At 42.4% G+C, this 22,730-nt stretch overlaps 1 protein-coding gene across 1 annotated transcript; it reads right to left on the reverse strand.

Moving 5' to 3' along the window:
* Positions 1–2,663: 2,663 nt before the first annotated feature.
* On the reverse strand, positions 2,664–16,724 carry LOC120319513 (neurocan core protein-like; the record flags this gene model as incomplete). The annotated part of the gene is made up of 4 exons (XM_039368442.1): positions 2,664–3,068; positions 9,255–9,382; positions 12,087–12,261; positions 16,283–16,724. Coding segments are annotated over 4 exons (1,047 nt in total), but the record flags the coding sequence as incomplete, so codon positions are not given.
* Positions 16,725–22,730: the final 6,006 nt, after the last annotated feature.

Here is a 22,730-nt window from a genome sequence, read left to right on the forward strand (position 1 = left end):
TTGTCTTTTGAAAAAGCACCTTTGGGACAACCATGACCTAGATGACCGAGAATCTCCATACACATTTAAGACGGGTTGCCACTTATTTTCCAAATACAATTCAATATATTGGCTTCCCTCTTCAAAGTGCTAACTAATTTAAAGCCTAAGTACCTTAGCGACCTCTCCAGACACTAAAATTGGAAGTAGAAATCTTTTTACAAGCTCTGTTTGTCAGCAAGCAGGAAAATGCTTCGTCCTGAATTGTTTCTAAAGTTGCGGGGCTGTTGCCTTGTTTTCATTGCATTCAGATAAATCAAATCCATATCATTTGGACACCTTTTGGACCAGATCTTATTCTTAAAGAAGGTTTTGAGCTTTGCCTTCTACTTTTTTTTCCCAGTGATTTGTTTGATTAATTGGATTTACATCCCTCTTTCCCCCAGCTGGTCTCAGTAGCTCTGTAGGATTCTGTCTTCCAATTATATATCCATTAAAAAAAAAAAAAACCTTCAGAAGTAGGCTGGGCTGAGAAACTGTGACTGGCATTAGATCATTCTTTTCTATTTTGTGCACTTTGTCTTTGCTTCTATTTGTGTCACTGCAACTTTGATGGTTTTGCCAAGCTGGAAAGCAGGATATAAATTAAATCAATCCATCAATAATAGGGATGCTTTTGGGAGATGCTGACAGAGAATTGCTCACATTAATGCTCTTTTTTTCCTAGAGACTTGAAAGCCCAGGCACCAATAGGCCAATTGTGCTTTTTTTTTGCAATGCAGACACAAGGACCAGAGAGAGGCCATTTAGGCTGGCTTTTGCTGAGAAAATAATTGCAACCATTACTCAGGGTGAAAACCAGCTTCTTACATAAAAAGTTCCTAGTTCATGGTTGTGAATAATAGGGGGTAGCAAAAAACAATTTCTGCCTTCAGACTGGAGAAATCTCTTAGCCTAGGCTGACCTCAAGAATTCTGACTGCATTCAGAAGCATGTGGACTAGAATCTTTGCACTTAAGAGGGGTCTGTGGTTCAGGAAAGATAACCTCTGCCTACATAACTTTGCTAGTTCAAATGGAGATACTTCCAGTTGAAAGAATTAATTATAGCATGTAATGTTCAGCAGGTTGGCCCGTATTTGGATAAGAGAGGGCTGGGAAGTCCATATATATATAGGGTACCCTACAAAATTGGTAAATTATCTAGAGATAGATACTATAGACTTGTATAAATTAAATTCCTTGTGTGTTCAACCATACTTGGCCAATAAAGGATTCTATTAGATAGATAGATAGATAGATAGATAGATAGATAGATAGATAGATAGATAGACAGACAGATAGACGGACAGACAGATAGTAGGCAGGCAGGCAGGCAGGCAGGCAGGCAGGCAAATGGACAGTTTGGTCTAGTGGTTATGACACTAGGCTAGAAAACAAGAGACCATGAGTTTAAGTCCCATTTTAGTCATGCAAGCCGACCGGATGATCTTGGTCTGGTCTCTCCCTCTGAACTCAACCCACCTCACCTCACAGGGTTGTTGTCATGTGGAAAATAGGAGGAGAAAAATGTTTTGGGTATGTTCCGCTGCCTTGAGTTATTCGTGAAAATAACGAAGGCGGGATATACAGTAAATAAATGAAAATAATTAAATGAAATAAGGCACGGGCAAACCCTCTCTCAAATACAGGGAATCTTCGACTTACAACCCTTCATTTAGTGACTGTTCAAAGGTACAACAGCAGTGGAAAAAGTCACTTCTAACCGGTCCTCACACCTACGCCTATCGAAGCATCCCCACAGTTACTCGATCAAAATTCAGGTGCGTGGCAACCAACGTGTATTTACCATGTTGCAGTGTACCACCAGGGTCGTGCGATCGCCATTTGTGACCTCCCCAGCTGGCTTCCAACAAGCAAAGTCAATACTGGCCGGTTGCCAGAGTCACTTAATGACTACGCAATTCACTTCAACTGCAGTGATTTGCTTAACAATGCGACCAAAAAGGTGGTAAAAATGGGCAAACAATGGGAAGACCTGAAAGACCTGTTAAGAACAGATCATCATGGAGAATATTTATGTAGAATAGAATAGAATAGAGTAGAGTAGAGTAGAGTAGAGTAGAGTAGAGTAGAATAGAATAGAAATTGGAAAGAATAGAATAGAATAGAATAGAATAGAATAGAATAGAATAGAATAGAAATTGGAATGAAAGAATAGAATAGAATAGAATAGAATAGAAATTGGAATGAAAGAATAGAATAGAATTAGAATAGAATAGAATAGAAATTGGAATGAAAGAATAGAATAGAATAGAATAGAATAGAATAGAAATTGGAATGAAAGAATAGAATAGAATAGAATAGAATAGAATAAAGTTGGAAGGGACCTTGGAGGTCTTCTAGTCCAGCCCCCTGCTCAAGCAGGAGAATCTATACCATCTCAGACAAATGACTGTCCAGTCTCTTCTTAAAAACCTTCAGTGATGTGGTCACTAGGAGTTGGAAATGACCTGATGACACATAATCCATAAGTCAACTGGATGACACCGAAAACCAAATCAAAGATGTAAGATATGATAATACAGGGAGAAACACATATTCTGGAAGCATCTATAAAATATGGGCAGTCCCTCTGTGCTTTTAAACCCTTTTTTAAAAGGAGATTGCAACAAGGAGTTTGCATCATACCCAGGATATTTCAAGCAAGCAGGATCCAAATCAAGACAATGAAATAAAAATTGAGATATAATTTAAAAAAAAAAAAAAAACTAACCCCCCCCAAATCCTACAAACCTTTGTAGCAGTAAGCATCAAATTTGGATGCTGGATCCGGGAAGCCAGTCCGGTTTGAGAATTGATAGGTGGTCCTTACACCAGGTTCCTCTCCGCCACATTTCTTCCGTGGGATTCGGATTGGATAGCGCACACTCCCGTCAGCCAGCCATCCTGGGTCACACTGGTCCAGTCCTTCCTGCCAGGCAAGATATAACTGCCCCGTGGTTGCCAGTTCAGCCCCTCGACTCAGGCAGTGCTTCTGGGCCATTTGAAAGGTCAGCCGACCTGGGCTGGTTGCGTAAAACACTTTTCCTGAAATCACAGGAAAAACATCATTAGGGTGGACCCAGGCAGGACATTACCCTACCTCTGGTTTTTCACTTGTATACTGGTAATCCTTGACTTACAACCACAACCAAATTTATGTCGTTAAGCAAGATGGTTGTTAAGTGAGTTTTGTCCCATTTTACGACTTTTCTTGCCCCAGTTGTTAAGTGAATCACTGCAGTTATTAAGTTAGTAACATGGTTGTGAAGTGAACCTGGCTTCCCCATTGACTTTATTTGTCAGGTCGCAAAAGAGGATCACACAAACACACACACACACACACAAACACACACACCAGGACACTGCAACCGTCATAAATATGCCGCAAGTTGCAAAGCATCCGAATTTTGATCGTGGAATTCTTCAATGGGTCCAAAGCGTGAAAACTGGTCATAAATCACTTTTTTTCAGTGCCGTTGTAACTTTGAGTGGTCACTAAAGGAACAGTTGTACGTTGAGGACTACCTATACATTTACACATAGTTTTGGAAACATCTAGCTTTTTCCTGCATTAAACATCTAAAAACAGGGGCAGCAAATGACTTTTACTTGGTTTTTGGTTCAGCGTATTGTGTGAAAAATGGATTGATTCAATACAGGTGATCTTCGACTTCATTTAGTCACCGTTCGAAGTTATAAAAGCACTGGAAAAAGTGACTTCTTTTGAATTCTTTTTTTTATTGGCTTATAGCAGTGGTGGCGAACCTATGGCATGCATGCCAGAGGCGGTACTCAGAGCCCTCTCTGTTGGCACGCATGCCACCACCACCACCAGCAGATCCATCTGGCCACCACCACCGCCCAGAGCAGGAGCCTCGCCCAGCACAAAGGAGGCAAAGTGGCCAACTAGCAAGCTCGAGTAAAGGTGGTAGAGCATTTCTTCCAGTCCACCATTGTCGATTGGTGGACTGGAAGAAAAGGCAGGGGGAAGCATTTTACATGCGTGCATGCGCACATGGGGCCACGAGCACGCACGCACTGCAAATGGGTTGGGGATAGTGCCTACTCACTAGCCCTGCCCCATTCTTGCGTGGTGCAGCACCTTGTATTTGCACCCAGCGGTACGGCAGTGGCCGTTTTTGCGCCTTGCAACATGGTGGTCCATTTTTGCACCCCCGATTTTTGCATGCCAGAGGCGGCACTCAGAGGCACCTCCCTGCCCCCCCCCGAAGGCACCACAATGCTGATGCGGCCCTGGCACTTTGCGATAAATAAGTGGGTTTTGGGTTGCGGTTTGGGCACTCGGTCTCTAAAAGGTTCACCATCACTGGCTTATAGTATAAAATACAAAAATACAAATAGTAGGAAACAAAGGGGAGGAGAAGGGAAAGAGAAAAATGTGGGGGGAAAGGAAAAAAAACCTTAACACCTTATTCTACCCTCTATTGCGGGTAGAATAAGGCATTAACATCAAACCTCAACTTTTTATTTCTCCATGGTATAAACTAGCCATTTCTACAACAATAAATCAATCAAATCAGTAAAACCCAAAATTAAAGTTTCATTTTTTTCCCCACCTCAAGCACAAAGTCCAGAAACAGTTTCCAGGTAGTGAAAAAAGTGACTTTTGATCGATTATTTTCACACTTTCACACACAGCATCTCCACGGTCACATAATCAAAATTTGGGCACTTGGCAACTGGCATGCACTTAGGACAGTTGCATTTGTAAACTTCCCAGCCGGCTTCCGACAAGCAGTCACTTGAGGGAGCCAGATTCGCTTAACAACCACATGATTCACTTAACAACCAGGGCAAGAAAGTTCATAAAATAGGGCACAATTCATTTAACAACTGTTTTGCTTAGCAATGGCTCAATTATGGTCGTAAGTCGAGGACTGCCTGTAAGCAAATTCAACTCTCTGCCGGATAGAAAAAAGTACTTTTATTGGAAAGGGTGGGGCTGTTTTCAAAGAGGCTGCCTCGGCTCTGGCTGTTTAGGTTAAATCTGTCTTTATTTTTGGTCTGTTCATCTTCAAAGAGGCAGCTGGGTGTTAAGGAGAGAGAAAAAAAACTTCATTACTTAAGGAACAAAGCGCAGTGAAGATAAGTTGCCTAGCCTTCTTCTCTCCAGACATAGACAAGAGAAAAATAGCTAAGCAGCAGGCCGGTTTATCAAAGCCACCCGTCTTTCCGTTCTTCCCCTCAAGGCTCTCAGGAGACAGAACAACAGTTTTGATGGCCTCTTTCATTTCATTAGGAACATTTTCCCCCAAAATGGCCGTGTCTGTTCCTTTTTGATGGGCGAAACAGAGAGGTCGATGCAAGCATCCTTCAGGATTCACTTCTGGTCAATGTGTGGGATTGTGTTGTCAGTGTCACCTGTTTCCAAATAAAGCTAGAGCAACATTTATCAGCCGGTCACAGACATTTTTTTTGGGATTGTAAATTTGCCTGCTGGCATCTCGGGAGCCCGAACAATGGTGAAAAGATCCAATTTCAGGTTTGAAAATGTGATTGATCGGTGGTAAATAAGAAAAGCTCTTGGCAACCTTTCATGGGTTTCAATGGCAAATCAATACACTAATGTTGCATTTAATTAGGGAGAACAAATGATAATTGCCAGGGAAGTGGATTAAGGACATCCTGCTCCGTGTTTGAAGACCGGGATTATTTTTTTTTACAGCTTTTCAATTCAAATGTGTTCCTGTACACTGTTATCATCATTTTTCATGAACAGCCTTTGTTTGCTGATTTCATTCCCTTGGAGGATGTTTTTCAAGATTTGAGGTTTCGGTGACATGTACAAGAATCAACATTTAAATCAGGGGTTGAATGAAAGAGCAGCTGATGATTCTGCATTCAACTTCATTTATTAAAAAAGATGTTGAGACTCTAGAAAGAGTACAGAGAAGAGCAACAAAGATGATTAGGGGACTGGAGGCTAAAGCATATAAGGAACGGCTGCTAGAATTGGATATGTCTAGTTTAACGAAGAGAAGGACAAGGGGGGACATGATAGCAGTGTTCCAATATCTCAGGGGTTGTCCCAGAGAAGAGGGAGTCAAGCTATTTTCCAAGGCGCCTGAAGGCAGGACAAGAAGCAATGGGTGGAAACTAAGCAAGGAGAGAAGCAACCTAGAACTAAGGAGAAACTTCCTGCCTCCAGAAGTGGTGAATGCTCCAACACTGGATGTTTTTAAGAAGAAACTGGACACCATTTGTCAGAAATGGTATAGGGTTTCCTGCCTGAGCAGGGGGTTGGACTAGATGACCTCCAAGGTCCCTTCCAACTTTATCATTGTTGTTGTTGTTATTGTTGTTATTATTATTATTATTATTTCCAGACCTTATTCATTTTTTAAAAAGTTTTGATTCCAAGGATTTTTGTTGTTGTTGTTTAGTTTTGAAACTCACAGTTTTGGTTCTCAAGCTGTCTTTCTATTTTCCCCATCATCTTCTTCCCATTTCAAAGCTGGCTGAGGAATTCTGAGAGTTGAAGTCCACAAGTCTTAAAGTTGCCAAGGTTGAGAACCCCTGCTCAAGATGAGGCCAGCTTCAGCTCTTTTCCAACAATCAGCAACAAGCATTTCCAAGGAGCTTCTAAGAGAGTGGCATTTCATTTGCTTCTGGCAGGTATCATTCAATCATCAGCCGTCTGCTCAAAATGGGTCCTTGAAGTCCATTTCGCTGCTTCCCAGAATGGCCAATAAGGTGTCTCTGAGAAGCCTCAACACTCTGTCCTAGCAGAGTAGCATTTAGAGTCAGATTGATAAATAGGGAGCAAACGTATGATAAAACTGCTTTCTACTTTTGTAAAAGAGCACAGGGCCATTTCTGTGAAAAACGTTTCAGGTTTATTCTGCTGTGTGTTTTAGCTTAGAACAGACATGTCAAACTCAAGGCCTATGGGCCAGATCCGGCCCGTGATGTGTTTAGACCTGGCCCAAAAGCAGACTAGGAGGAGGAGGAGGTGACTGAGTAGTTACCTCCTCACTCTTTGGGTGTCTTGCAGGGACAGCAGCCCTAGCAGAGGATGGGCAGTGGGAGCCTCTCCAACAGGTGAAGCTACGAGGCAGCAGTGACCGCAGGGGCGGAGGGGGGGGGGTCAGGCATAGCTAAAGCGTCCGAGGGAAGGAAAGGGAGGGAAGGAAAGAGAACAGATGGAAGGTGTTTCTTCAGTTCTCACCCCTCCCTGCCTTGCTGCCTTTCCCTCCTCCTCTTCCTATCATCTGTGCTGCCCTTTCCCACAGGTAGCCGCTGGCATTGCAGACTCTTCCCCAAAGTCGTGAGGAAATGTGAGACGGGAGGTTCCCACGTAGGGGGGGGAACCAATACAGTGGTGGGATTCGAATACCTGAACAATTGGTTCGCTTATTGGATGCAGGCCTAGGCCTCTGAGGCCTAGAACGGACTTCTGGAAGTGACATCCATGCACTTCTGGCAGGCCGTTCTAGGCCTCGGAGGCTTCCTCCTGGCTTCCGAGGCCTAGAACGGACTTCTGGAAGTGGCACCAATGTACTTCCGGAGGGCCATTCTAGGCCTGGGATGCCTCCTCCAGGCCTCTGAGACCTACACTGGATTTCCGGAAGCAGCGTGCATTCAGCCAGTTCTCCGAACTCAGCAAAATTTAGCTACCGGTTCTGCCAAACTGGTGCAAACTGGCTGAATCCCACCACTGGACCAATATGATACCCTTACATGCAACTGGCCCTTTGAGGACAAGTGTAATGCTGATGCGGCTCTCAATGAAATTGAGTTTGACACCCCTGGCTTTGAGCATGCAAATTCAAATAGTACAGTTTGTACTCCATTTACAACTGGTTATGACGGACCTCCCTGGGGATGGTTACAAACCAGTTCCGAAGGTTTGATGGCCACCATCCCCACAATCATATAACCACATGTTGGGTGCTCAGCAAATGGCCCGCACTAATGGCTGTTTGCAGCATCTCAGTCATGTGGCCACATTTTACAACATTTTTACTAAAAACCATCATTAACTTCTGCTTTTCAGCAAAAACCACTGGTTAGCTTAACAGCCACAGCATTTACTTAACGACCGCTGCAAAAAAGGTCATAAAGTTGGATCAGTCACCCAGGTGACCCCATTTATGACCATCACAACTTACAACTATGATGGGCAGGCTCCATTAAGGTCATAATTTGAAGACTACCTGTAGGGCTAAAGAGGTAAATCAAAAGAAGCAACTGGTTTCAAAACCTGTAGGCAGGTGCTACATTTGCATTCCTGCAATCTTCAAAGCATGTCTTTCGGACAGAATCCCTCAGCCCTAATAATTAAATCAACAATATTTAATGAATTTAATGGAAATGAAACTCAGTTAATTCAGTTGGGGATTTTTTTTTCTTCCTAGCTCCACTCACTTTTTAGTCTCTGCCTACCTACCATTTAGCAGACAGCTTGTGGCCTGCTAACCTGGGGTGTTAGCTTTGCATATTTTATGCATTCTCTGCCTAAATTCCATCAATTGGAGTCCAGGGGATACAAAGCTAGAGATGGGAAAAAACATTTCACATTCAAAGTATGTCAAGCTTGAAATGCCCTATTTCACAGTCAAAAGAATTATTGAGAGTTTAAAATACAGATAATCCTCGACTTACAACAGTTCATTTAAGGACCGTTCAAAGTTACAACAGCACTGAAAAAAGTGACTTATGACTGTTTTTACACACTTACTGTACGAATACTGCAGCATCCCCATAATCATTTGATGAAAATTCAGATGCTTGGCAACTGGCATATATTTATGACAGTTGCAGTGTCCCGGGCCACGTGATCACCTTTTTCAACCTTCTGACAAGCAAAGTCAATGGGGAAGCCAAGTTCACTTAACAACTGTATTACTTAACAACTGTATTACTAACTTAACAACTGCATTGATTTGCTTAACAGGAAAGGCTGTAAAATGGGGCAAAACTCACTTAACAATGATCTTGCTTTGCAACAGAAAATTCAATGGTGGTCATAAGTTGAGGACCACCTGTATTGGAACATTTCCAGGAAAGTCAGAATCCCTGTTTTTAATCCTGAACATGGGATTCCAAGTGAGAAATGTTTTCATCTCTATTACACAACCCCACACAGATTCCAAATCCATTGGTGTACCAAGCACAATATTCTCTCCATTTCCCCCCCCCCCCAAATAACCATGCATTTTGCCCCTGGAAAGAGTTCAGTAAATCCAGTATATTCTGCTCGTAACTTGCCTTGGAGTTCTCTGGAGAAGCAGTAGACATCGTATGCTTCTTTGACATCTCTCTTGCCATAGCTGCGGACCCCTGGGAGGCTGTTGCGATCTCCATAGCAACCAGGTCTTGACAGGGTGATGGGATACCTGTATGAAGACCGAGGGGAGGGGGAGTGGAATGGAGGGAAGAAAAAAGATGCAGCTGCTTTAAACTCCATCACTAAGGCTTCTTTCAGCCACGAGGGAAAGCCATACCATAAAGACATCAGGAAAAGTATGGGTGTCCATCCCTAAGATTCTGGAAAGAGTACAGAGAAGATCAACAAAGGTGATCAGGGGACTGGAGAACGGTTGCAGGAATTGGGTATGTCTAGTCTAGTGAAAAGAAGGACGAGGGGTGATGTGATACCAGTGTTCCAATATCTCAGGGGTTGCCACAGAGAAGAGTCAGTCAAGCTATTCTCCACATTATCTGGGCTCAGTTGTAGTCGTAAGTCAAGGACTACCTGTATTGCATGCATGGCATGTGTTTATTTACATTTGATTTCTAATTTCCAATTAAGCTCGCACAGGTCCAGACAGGGACACCCAAAGAGCCAGATGTTTGCTGGGGGCTGTAAAAATACTGCAGGTCTGTTGCAGAGTCTATTAACAGAATCTTGAAAGCTTGAAGCTTCCATTACTCTACTGAAGAACGGAAATCAAAGTGCTGCTGTTCTGTGTATTTTTTCCCACGCTTCCTCCTTTTGCAGGGCTGAATAATAATTTTCCTCCTCCCATCTTTGTCTCAAGACCAGACCTGAATTCTTCTGCAAAAGGACCGCAGTGGCAAACTGCCCAAGTCCTCCTTGCCTTTAACATGCCTTGTCACAAATTGTCAAATGTCTTTCTACTAATCTGCATCTTCAAAATGGCAATCCCCAAGTTGGTCTCTTGCAGTGAGCAACGAGCGATTTCCCCTTGGTTCAGTTCTTTTATTACTCTTTTGTGTCGTTCTGCTCAATTCGCTTCTCTTGCCTAATTCCAATTTAACTAGGAGAATTTATAAAATTAATTCCAGTATTGAGTGTTCTGTATGGTCTTTTTGCCGCTTAGTTACTCCTATTCAGGAGCAACTTCCAGGGATTCCCTATCCCCATTACTGATGATTGCATGCACATTGATAAAATAATACAGGATACTATGGGGAGAGAGGAGAAGCAAAGTCCCTCTGTTTATGCAGACAATTGCAACAAGGTTTTTTTGTGCAGCGAATGTTGCTGCACAATGGGAAAGGAATGCATCGAAAGAACTGATCATCCAACTGATATATCTGAAGGATGTAGACAATAGAAAAACTGCTATTCCAATGCACTGGTCAACATTTAGACGTCTAGTTGGATTGCGGTCATCTATGTTGCTGAACTACAATTCCCAGCATGCCTCCCATTTGGCCCTGCAGATAAGTATTGCTGGGATCTAAAGTTCGCTGACATTTAGAAGACTACAGATTACCTGCTATGGGGACAAAGGGATTGTGGCTGGACTGAAAGTAGTGTCTTGCTTTGGGTCCCTACGTGCATAATTGTAAACATAAAAGCTGAGGTTCATAGCATGTCATACAGGTAGTCCTCGACTTACAACCACAATGGAGCCCAAATTTTTTATTGCTAAGTGAAACATTTGTTAAATGAATTTTCCCCCTTTTACGACCTTTCCTGCTGCAGTTGTTAAGTGAATCACTGCAGTTGTTAAATTAGTAACACTGTTATTAAGGGAATCTGGCTTCCCCATTGACTTTGCTTGTCAGAAGGTCGCAAAAGGCGATCACGTGACCCCAGGACACTGCAACTGTCATAAATATGAGTCAGTTGCCAAGTATCTGAATTTTCATCACATGATCATGGGGACGCTACAACGGTCGTAAGTGTGAAAAACAGTTATAAGTCACTTTTCTCAGTGCCGTTGTAACTTCAAATGGTCACTAAATTTGTAAGTCGAGGACTACCTATAGCATGCTAAGTCAATGACTGGGCCCCCAGAACACGCTGAGTCCCATTTTAGCTTAGTCTAGGATGCTGCACTCTATTTAGCTTAATCTCTGCTTGGTGTGAGATCCTGAGCCACAGCATCAAAAATCCTATAGCTGCTCTAACTAATCAACTCCACTGTTCAACTGAACCTGCAGGAAGGAAGATTTTGTTCATCAAATCTACCCTTTTTAAACTGAAACCTGTTCAGTCTTGCCTTGCTTTCTACAGTGTTCTTCTTCTATAGCAGACTTTTAAGGATTCCAGAAGACCTATTGTGGATAACTATATAGAAAACTTTGCATTCGGATCTGATAGGGAAGAGGGGTTTTGGAAAATGGTGGTGCATGACTGTAGCCCTTTCTCATTAAAATAGTTGCATCTGCATCCAAACAGAATTTGAAGTACTGCACAGCCCTACTTTCTTACCTCCACCCCAATTTTTCTTCTGGAGGCTAAACATGCCCAGTTTCTTCAATCTGAGGTTTGACTATCATACCTATAAGCCATCTTCACTGTATTTCCCTCACTCTCTCTGGTCTGTAACTTTTAACTGGGTGAAATGGTGCATCAGAGGGCAGAACATTTTCAACCAAGGTACCCCAAATAGGCTGAGTTACAAAATGCGTCAAAAATCTGGGATCCGTGACTCCCATGGAGCTAAACATTGGCAAATTTTATAAAACATTTCACGACATAAACATTATCATAAAGCATTTTATAATCTAATACAGAACGTCACAAAAACATCGCCTCCTTCTCTTGAAAGGAGAAAAAAAATCAGAACAAAAGAATATTTCGTCCAAAATCAAGCTAGTTAGAATATACGTTCTTCCGTATACCTAACAGTGTGATCGGAGAGCCATCCGGCGTCACAGTTGTCGTAACCATCCTCAAAGGCCTTCTCAAGATGAGCAGGAGAAGCAATGACTGCCGAGTTCTCGTCACAGGCCTTCTGCGCCTCTGAGAAAGTCAAAGCGTAGCGGTTGCTAGCCGCACGGTAGTGAAAAACCACGCCTAGGTAGGGTTGAAAAACGAGAAGACAAGGAATGTGAGTTAGAGGTGTACAGAAGGTCATTAACAGGTAGGGCCAGTCTGGTAGGAGGGTTAAAGGCATCAGACTAGAATGTCATGGTTCCGAAAGAGGAAACTCTTCAAAGAACTTTGAGGCATTGTTTACCTTAAAGAATCTTTAATCGAGCAGCATAGCTTCGGTAGTACATAGTTGAAGCCAAAATCTGACTTCCCCTCCCTTCAGCACATAATATCAAAGCACAATTCCCTCCTACAACTAACAGTCATAAATCACATTCTCCAATTAGTTTGAAATGCTGGCTTCCCGCTCAGTTTCCTCTCCCGCCATTCTTTATCAGCTCTTGTTACAATATTGTACGTCTAATTCCCATCGCATTCCTCCCCTCCCTCCAGCATCATCTAACTCTAAGAGTAAAACAACAGAAAGAAGAAGGCTGCATCTGCATCATTGTCAAAGCAAGAACATCCAATGTTAGCAGCATTGACATCGAAACTGGGAGACGGTGAGTTCTAGTCTAGATTTGGAAAATAACTCCTGCTGGGTGAATTTGGACCATGACTCTCAGCTCAACTTCCCAAGAAAACTGCAGAGATTTTCCAGGCAGTTGCCAGGAGTAAAACAAACAAACAAACAAACAAACCATGCTAGAACCAAAGAAATGAAACAAAACAGAGCAGCACTTAATCAATCTTGGCTGACAAAACAAATAGAGGGTGTCTAACTGTTCTTGGCTGAACTCTAAAGCTAAGCAGGGTCAGTCCTGGTTAGTTCTTGGATGGGAGAGCTGTCTGGCTGAATGGGAAATAAAACTCTTGGGAAAAGGCTAGGTCAAACCACTTCTGGGCTGCAGTGTTGCTAAGATATTTGCAATGGAGGCAATCACACACCTCAAGGGCATCTCCTCTCCTTTTAATAAAATATTGTGAAATACAACCTTTGACCACTTCTCTCTGAATTCTTTCTGAAGGATCTCTTGCACACTGATTTGAGCGCAGCACAACCTTCTCCCTCCTCCTCCCTTTTTCCTTTCGTGTCATGTCTCTTACTTAAAGAGCTCCATGACGGAGGTTGTCAAATTATTGAACTTCATAAACCACCATGGTCCTTTAATTAGCATATAAGCGAGGCTCAAAGTCTACATGCAATCACAACCAGATTGTTTTCTGTAGTTTTTCATTAATGCACACCCACACACCCCTTTGATATAAAGGCAGGGGAGGAATATGATTAAACCAATAGAAATGAAAAGCTGAGACTGACTTGTTCCTCACGAGGCCCTGTATCAAATTCAGGGGAGAGGGGGGGGGGGGGAAAGAGAGAGTAAATGACTAATCATTTGGGCCTGCCAACTCCATAAATGTGCGCTGAAGGGATCGGCATTAAATCATGATCAGTCTGGCCACATCTTTTAAGAGGCAGAAACATTTTTAAAAGACTTTGAATGAATTGAGCTGTGGCTCCTGAATGCTTCGGCCTTGGGAAAAAAATGTTTAATTGAAAAAGTGCTGCCAGATTCTCTCCTACACGTAATCCTTGACTTACAACCATTCGTTTAGTGACCATTCGAAGATACAACGGCACTGACAAAAGTGGCCTATGATCATTTTTCATACTTACAACTGTTGCAGCATCCCCATGGTCAGGGGTAGGCAACCTTGGCTCTTTTATGACTTGTGGACTTCAACTCCCAGAATTCCTGAGCCAGCCATGCTGAGGGGAAAGGGAGAGTTTCCAAGCTGAGCCATGCTGGCTCAGGAATTCTGGGAGTTGGAAGTCCACGAGTCATAAAAGCAGGGCTTTTTTTCTCATAGAACGCCCAGAACAGAGTTCCAGCACCTTTTTTGGATGGAACCTTGTAGGGTAGGCAAGGCGGATTGTATAACGTGTAAATTCCGGCACCTATTTTTTCTTCAAAAAAAGCACTGCATAAAAGAGACAAGGTTGCCTACCCCTGACCATGGTCAGGTGATTAAAATTTGGAGGCATGGCAGCTGGCATGTACTTACGATAGTTGCAGTGCCCCAGGGTTGTGTGATACCTTTTGTGACCTTCTGATAAGCAAAGGCAATGGGGAAGCCAGATTCACTTAACGACTGAGTTACTAACTTAATAACTGCAGTGATTCACTTAACAACTGTGGCAGGAATTGTGGTAAAATAGAGCAAAACTCACTTAAGAAATGTCTCACTTAGCAACATAAATTTTAGGCTCAATTGTGGCCATAAATGTCTCACTTAGCAACATAAATTTCAGGCTCAATTGTGGCCATAAATTGTGTATATGGCATTAATGCAATGCTTCCCAATTTTCTTCCTTTATTATTCAAAATTGCTTATCAGAAAGTCTTAATCAAACTTCGAGGACCGACTGCAAGGCCTTCCCTTCAGCACCACTGTAACTTTGACCAGAGGCTGAACGAATGGTCGTAACTCAAGGACTACCTGTATTATAAAAACATTATCACTGAATGACCTTTTATGTCATTTCAACAGATTACTGTTGGTAATTTCATCCATTTTCATCTACGTAGGAATCCTTTGGGAGATTTTTGAATGTATTTTAGTACACATGGTAAAATTAAATCAGTTTAAGTCAATTAAAAACACCTGTTGTGTTTGGGTAATGGGCTCCTGTGTCGTTATCCAAGGAAAAAACAATTTTACTCAATTTTAGGTAATTTACACAGGCATGGGAAGCACTGCATAATAGAATCTTGTCGCATCGTCTTTGGTGATTATTTTGCAGTTTTGATTAGTGTTTAGAAGAATGTTTGCTTCCCTTCCATCAGTCACCAAATATTTCTCATATCCTTCTGAGAGACATAAAACAGAGCCCTGCAACTGTCTCTCCCCCCCCCTTAGTATATATATTAAGATAGAGATAGAGATAGATAGATAGATAGATAGATAGATAGATAGATAGATAGATAGATAGATAGATAGATAGCTATTGAATGATATCCATAAAAATACGACTCCTGGGCATGTTTATAATATAATATAAATAAAATACGATCACCAGGACAGTTTAGGTATAAAAATATACTTTACTAAAAACCGCCGAGCTTTCGTTGGGGACTCCGAACATCATCAGGGCTAAAAAGCCAGTAAACAACGATGACTCAAATAGGTTTGGCTGACATTTGCACCCGGCTCTTGGACCGCGTCACTGGCCCTGGCCGGTCAATTTGTGTTCTAGATGTTTCTTTGTTACTCTCTTTGCATTCTATCAACCTTCTATCGTTCTTCCGGATCACTCCTCCTACTGCTCCATTACTAACACCCAAATCTATTAACACCCTTTCATCCTCCTTTCTTCTAATGGCATTAGCTCTCACCTCATTCCCCTTCCTGTTGTCTACTTCGGGGGTGTTTAATTCTCCTCTACCACTGCTGTAAATCTCACTGGGGTTCCAGTTATTTCTTCGTGTTTCTTTTGACTGCGAATCGATGTTTTCCCTCTGTTCTGTGTCCTCTTTTCTTTCCTCCTTATTCCTATAAGTAATGTTTATGCAGACATTATATGTTTGGGCACCCATACACTCATCCCCCACTCTGGCGTTCTCTATGTCCACCGTCTTCCGGAACACAAATTGACCGGCCAGGGCCAGTGACGGGGTCCAAGAGCCGGGTGCAAATGTCAGCCAAACCTATTTGAGTCATCGTTGTTTACTGGCTTTTTAGCCCTGATGATGTTGGGAGTCCCCAACGAAAGCTCCGCGGTTTTCAGTAAAGTATATTTTTATACCTAAACTCTCCTGGTGATCATATTTTATTTATATTATAGATAGATATATGTAGATAGAGATAGATAGATAGATAGATAGATAGATAGATAGATAGATAGATAGATAGATAGATAGATAGATAGATTTTGATATTTAGATATATATAGAGATTGTGATATAAAGATAGAGACAGAGACAGACAGATAGACAGAGAGACTAGACAGACAGACAGACAGGACAGACAGACAAATAGATGTACAGAGCCCTTTTCTTACCTGTGACTTCCAGAGGGACCAAGTCTTGCTCATCATGAATCCCAGTGACAATCTCACAACGATAAAGTCCTGCATCGCTGGCCCGAGCAGACAGAAACAAGAGGGTGGCGTTTTCTCGGTGGTGAGGATATCCGGGCAAGGCGACTCTACCCTCGTAGTTTTTGGAGATCTTCACCACGTTATCCTTGGCTACCAGCACGGAGAGATCTTCCGGCTGTCTGGTGGCAGACTGTACTTTGCTCCACTTGATACGGGGGGGATCAGACCATTCACCGGGGTTTGGGGGGATGGAGCCTTGCAAGAGAAACAGGCACGGCAGGGAGACCGATTCTGCCAGCCCGACCCGCACTGGCTGGTGGCTGACTTTGTTGATATGGATCACTTTCCCAGGGTCCTGTGAACCTACAGCAGAAGATGGCCGTGAATTGGAGGAGAAACATGCCTAAATCTGAAATGATTTCTTCCTGAAAGACCAACCTCTCAACCTGATTAACACACGGACCTGGCTGTTTTCACACATAGGTAGTCCTTGACTTAACGACCGTTTATTTAATGACTGTTCAAAGTTACAATGGCAGTGAAAAAAGGGACTTATGACCAGTCCTCAAACTTACGATCGTTACAGGTAGTCCTTGACTTACAACCATTCATTTAGTGACCATTGAAAGCACTTGATTTATGACCATTTTTCACACTTATGACCATTGTAGCCCATGGTCACGTGATCAAAATTCAGATGCTTGGTAACTGGCTTGTAGTTATGACCATTGCAGTATCCTGGGCTCATGTGATCTCCTTTTGCGACCTTCTGACCAGCAAAGTCAATGGGGAAGCCAGATTCACTTTACAACTGTGCTACGACAACTGTATTACAACAATTGGTTGTAAATCGAGAACTACCTGTACAGCATCCTAGCAGTCATGTGATCAAAATTTGGGTGCTAGGCAGCGGGCATATATTTATGACAGTTGTAGCATCCTGGGATCACGTGATCACCATTTGCAACTTTCCCAGGGGACTTCCAACAAGCAAAGTCAATGGGGGAAGCCAGATTTTCTTAACAATGTCGTGATTCATTTAACAATCAGAAAAAGTTCTAAAATAAGGCATGCCTCCCTTAATGATCGCATCACTTAGTCTTGGATGTTCTGGTCCCAACTGTGATTGTTAAGTCAAGGAATACCCATAACTTGTTATTCCCTCCACAAACCAGCTACTTTTATCAGATTATACAACAGGGTAAGACACGGGTCGGCAACCCGCGGCTCCAGAGCCGCATGTGGCTCTTTGAGCCTTCTCCTGCATCTCCCAGCCTCCTCCGCCATTTGCAGAGAGAGAGAGACAGAGAGAGGCACTTGTGCCTTTCTCTCTCTCTCTCTCTCTCTCTCTCTCTCTCTCTCTCTCACTCACTCACACACACACACACACACACACACACACACACACAGAATGGGGGAAGAGGACTGGCAGACCAAGGGCAGGAGAGAGAGCCAGCCCAATAAGAATGTGTGTCAGCTTGTCGTGAAGCCAGCTTGCCAGGTGAGCAGAAAATCGGAGAGAGGGAGGGGGGGAGAGAGGGAAGGAGACAAAGAGAGGGAGGGAGGGATGGAGGGAGAGAGAGAGAGAGAGAGAGAGAAAAAGAGAGAGAGAGAGAACTCATACACAGCAGCCTCTATTTCTTTTTAATTAAACTCTTTAATCAAGCTCCCCCCACCCACCCGTGTGCACTCAGGTTTTGTGGCTCCCAGTGTTTTCTTTTCTCTGGGAAACGGGTCCAAGGGGCTCTTTGAGTGTTTAAGGTTGCCGACCCCTGGGCTAAGACAATGTGCTGAACCACAGAGGAGATAACACCCCTTTTTATCTTAGCCTAGCCTGTTGTACGAACCCAGTGAAAAATTTTCTGCCTCCAAATTCTGCTCAGGACCAGGCAGAAGTTTGAACAAGATCTTTTTGCACTTTCTGTGGTAGTACGTTTCAATTGGAGTCACTCCTCCGAGTTTAATATATCAGTATTTCTTCTTTCCACCCTAAATTTAGTTAAAGACTTAAAATATGTATAAATCAGATCTCTCAGCCTGCTCCCCTGCCACAGATTATGAGTGCACTTTTTCACAGTGATGAAGAACCTGTTTTCCTCTCTCCAGACGGGGCTAGGCGGAAATCAATCATCGCTGCACAGAGGCAGTTATTTGCTCGTCCTTCTGATTGATTTTTCCTCTGCAGCCAACTGGACCCAATTATAGCAAAAGGAGGCAAATGGGAAGGAAAGAGGAAGGGAAGCTGCTCCTCTCGGGGACCTAACTGATGGGTTCTGCTGTCTCAGCAATCCCATTGAGTGTAATGAGTAACAATAATTCTAGCCAAGGAGCTACTTTCAAAGTACAGGTTCACTGACGCTAGAAATCAAGCTAAATGAACTTGATCAAGAATAATAAGTACTGTAATCACTTATTTTTCTAGAGAAATTCTACCTAGAAAAATAGTGTGGAGCAGTGGTTACAGTAAGCGCTTGCCCCTCCCCCCAGCTAAATTCCCAAAGTTCCCTGAAAGTGATCTCTGGCTAGGGTGATCAGTCTTTCCCCTTTCCCCCCAGGAATCTGCTGAGCAGAATGAAAAAAGACGAGTCTTTGTTTTAGACCTGCACAACACTGGCTGAGGCTCCCTCCACCTTATGGCCCTGGAGAATTTACCTCCAAGAGATTGCGATCCTCCGTTAGGGTTACTAGACATCTGGCAAAAGGAACATAAAATATAAAATAATAGGATTGGAAGGGACCTTGGAGGTATTTTGTTGAATCCCCTGCTCAAACAGAAGATCCTATACCAATGATGACAAACCTTTTAGAGACCCAGTGCCCAAATTGTAACCCAAACCTCACTTGTTTATCACGGGGTGCCGGTTGGCGTGGACATGGTGGTCACGGCAGACTGAGTGGGTGGGGCCAGGGTGGCAGGGGCCAGTTCCTCGCCCTCTCTAGGGCACGGCACACGTGCCCACAGAGAGGGCTCTGAGTGCCGCCTCTGGTTCGCCACCACTGTCCTACACCGTTCTCGGCAAATGGCTGCCCAGTCTCTTCTTGAAAACCTCCAGTGATGGAGCACCCACAACTTCTAGAGGCAAATCATTCCATTGATTAATTGTTCTCCCTGTCAAGAAACATCTCCTTAATTCTTGGTTGGATCTTTCTTTAATGATCTTCCACTCGTTACTTCTTCTCCAGCCCTCAGATCAGTGGCAGGATTCAGCCGGTCCGCACCACTTTGGCAGAACTGGTAAGCTAATTTTTTGTTGGCCAGGCCCAGAATGGACTTCCGGAAGCGGCATCCACACAGAGAACCGGTTGTTCACATATTGGAATCCCACCATTGTCTCAGATACTTTCGAGAATAGGTCAACCAACCCGCCTCTTCTCTGTAACAGCCATTCAAGCACCCCTTTTTGTTCTAATCTCCTCTGTCCAACAGGCATAGCCTTGCAATCAAACATTGTCCATTTTCTGAATGTCTTATTTATTTATTTATTTATTTAGTCATCTGCTTCTTTCTTCCTTTCCCTTGTCCATCAACAGACTCGACAGCTTCGATTTATGTTATTCAGCTGATTTTCTGATTCCAGTAATTGGCTTCAATCCAGCCCTTTCAAATCTATAATCACTGTAATCTGCAGATCACATGACATGTCATACGATTCTTTGGTGAAATTTGAAAAGCATTTTGTTGTCAATATTACCGCTAGCATAGAAGATAAGGATTTGTTGGAAAAAATATGATGCTGATAACCTTTATTGTCATTTTTTCCTGTGGGCACAATGGCACGCATTAAAAATGAAATTTAGTTGCTTCCTCTCAAAGTGTACACATACATAACACACATTTAAAAACATACTATATGCAACGTAACCTACACCCTTACATATAAGTAACGTATAAATATTAATCACTGTCCATCTTGAATACATAACGGAAGGAGGAAGCTTGAGAGTTCACAAGGTTAATGCTGTATGGAACAAAACTGTGACTGAATCTGGATGTTCTGCTTCGGATACCACAGAGCCCCCTCCTCCCAGAAGGTAACAAGGAAAACAGGTCGTGAAGAGGATGTGTCGTGTCCCAGATAATCTTACAGACCCTGCTCAAGCTTCTGTGCTATGTCCTGGATGGGAGGGAGGGAGCTGCCAATCATCTTTTCAGCCATCCTCACCACTCTCTGCACTGCCTTCCTGTATGGCGATTGGAAAACCATTCTTTTTGATGCTGGAAAAAGTAATTTCTTATATATATAGCATGTCTATACATACGTTATGTATGTGTACACTTTTTTTTTAAATACATTTTTATTAAAAAAATTGTTTTAAATTTTACAAAAACAAAACAACCCTTCCCCAAACCTCCCCAACCCTCCCATTCCCTCCCCCGACCTTCCCAGAGCTGAATATAGGCTTAATTAAAATTTCATGTATGTGTACACTTTTGAGAGCAGGCAACAGAACTTCATTTTTAATGTGTGCCAGTGTGCCCACAGTAAAAAAAAATGTCAATAAAAGTTATCTTATCTTTGGATAGTTTGGTCAGGAGAAAGAGAGTTAAATGGCCCTTTCCTAATCATTCTCAGAGTATAACTTTAATAATGCAAGTAGTTTCTTAAATTTGGCAAGATTCTATCTATAGGTGAGGAACAATAAAGAAAACTGTTTGGAAGTAACTGCATGTCTTTTCTGGTTTTGGAGCCTGACAACAGTACATCTTTGCCTAAGCATACTTTTTTTTTTTACAGTTTTTCATTGTTCAAACAGTTAGTATGTCCTCCTTTCTCCATGTCCCTCTTTGCCTGCTCAGATATCTGGTAACCATAACCTTCATCAACAAAAATTAGTGTTCCACAATGGATGTAATCATAAACTAAGCAAGTTGGTTGGGTTTGTCCAACATGCTAAGCCTCCAACACACATGCATACATACAATCCTAACCAGGTTTAGGATTGCATCTGTGAAGGTCTCTGCAAGTGTTATGAGATGGTGGCCTCTAAGCTAAACCTGTTTTGCAGTGGAGCTATGAGAATGAAGCAAGAAGACAATATACATGGAACCTACTTCCAGCTAATTTAGTGGATCAATTATTACTAACTGAATTTGGAATAAACACATGTCCATCATCTGACAAAAATGAAATAAATTAAAAAAAAAATCTTAAAGGACAGACTCGATGGATCACTAGGTCTTTTTCTGCTGTCACTTTTCTATGTTTCTATGTCATCTTGAGCATCTTGAAATGAAGCATTAGCCACAAAACAGAGGGACCCAGTTGCAAATGAAGGTTTTTTTTCAGCACTGTGTAGTGCTTTGGTATCCAGAAGAGATGCTTCAAAATAGGTAAGTGTGTGAACACAGCGCCTGTTGGTTGAGTTTAGAAAAAGACACAGTGCTTTAATGAGTTGCTTCATTGTTGCTTTAATGACTGCCAAGAGTCGGTGGAAGTTGGCAGAATGTAATATATTATATTCTTTTCTGTTTACAACAATGTGAAATCACAGCTGCCAGTTCTTTAGCTGGTATTGGTCTTCATAAACATTGATTTCTTCCCCAAAACCTGGCATGTTGCAATGTATTGGCATTGCATAAGAGAAGATTCAAGCAGTGCAGCCTTTTGTGATTGACCGATGGAAATATTGTCAATATGTAGATTTTTTAAGTGCCATCTAAAATTCTGGGGTACGGTTCCATTGTGCCAATAACCACTGTGACCTCCATGTCTGGGTTATTGCATTATCTTTCAGTTTTGATTTTCAGATCTTAATACTTCATGATCTTCTCCAATTCTTCGTCTTCTATCTCCTGGTATTGCCACATCCATTATTCACTTTTTTTTCCTGTTCAACCACAGCTCAGTTGGGTGTATTACGGACCAAGACTTTATCAGTTTGTATTTGGAAATGCCACAATATTTTAGTTTGCTCATTTTCAACTACTTTTTCAATTGTATGTTCCTACCAGTTTTTCATTACAACACATGATCATTTATACAGATGTTCTAGTAGTGAATCATTTTGGCAACTGTGTTATGTTGTTGTTTATAATCAGCTTGCGCAATCTTCTTGCGCAAGCTGAGTACCTGATCTATTGTTCCTTCTGCTTCTTTGCACAATCTGCACTTTAAATCATTTGATGATTTTTCAGTTCTGGCCTTGATTATACTAGTTCAAATAGCTTGCTCTTAGCACAGCTAAAATCAAGCCTTCAGTTTCTTTCTTTTTAAAAAAAGTTCCAGTTGTAAGACATTGCCAGGTTTTATCTTTATCCACTTTCCCCTTGATCTTTTGTAGAAATTGGCCCTGTACTGCATTCCTTCAAGCAGTAAGTGGTTCTTAACCTGGGCGATATTGCCCCCCCCAGGGGGTGATTTCATTTTTCAGGGGGGCAATGGAAGGAAAAGGGGCGACGCGGGGGCGA

This window comes from Crotalus tigris, unplaced genomic scaffold (assembly GCF_016545835.1).
Source record: "Crotalus tigris isolate CLP2741 ecotype Arizona unplaced genomic scaffold, ASM1654583v1 scf7180000020788.42016, whole genome shotgun sequence".
NCBI lineage: Eukaryota > Metazoa > Chordata > Lepidosauria > Squamata > Viperidae > Crotalus > Crotalus tigris.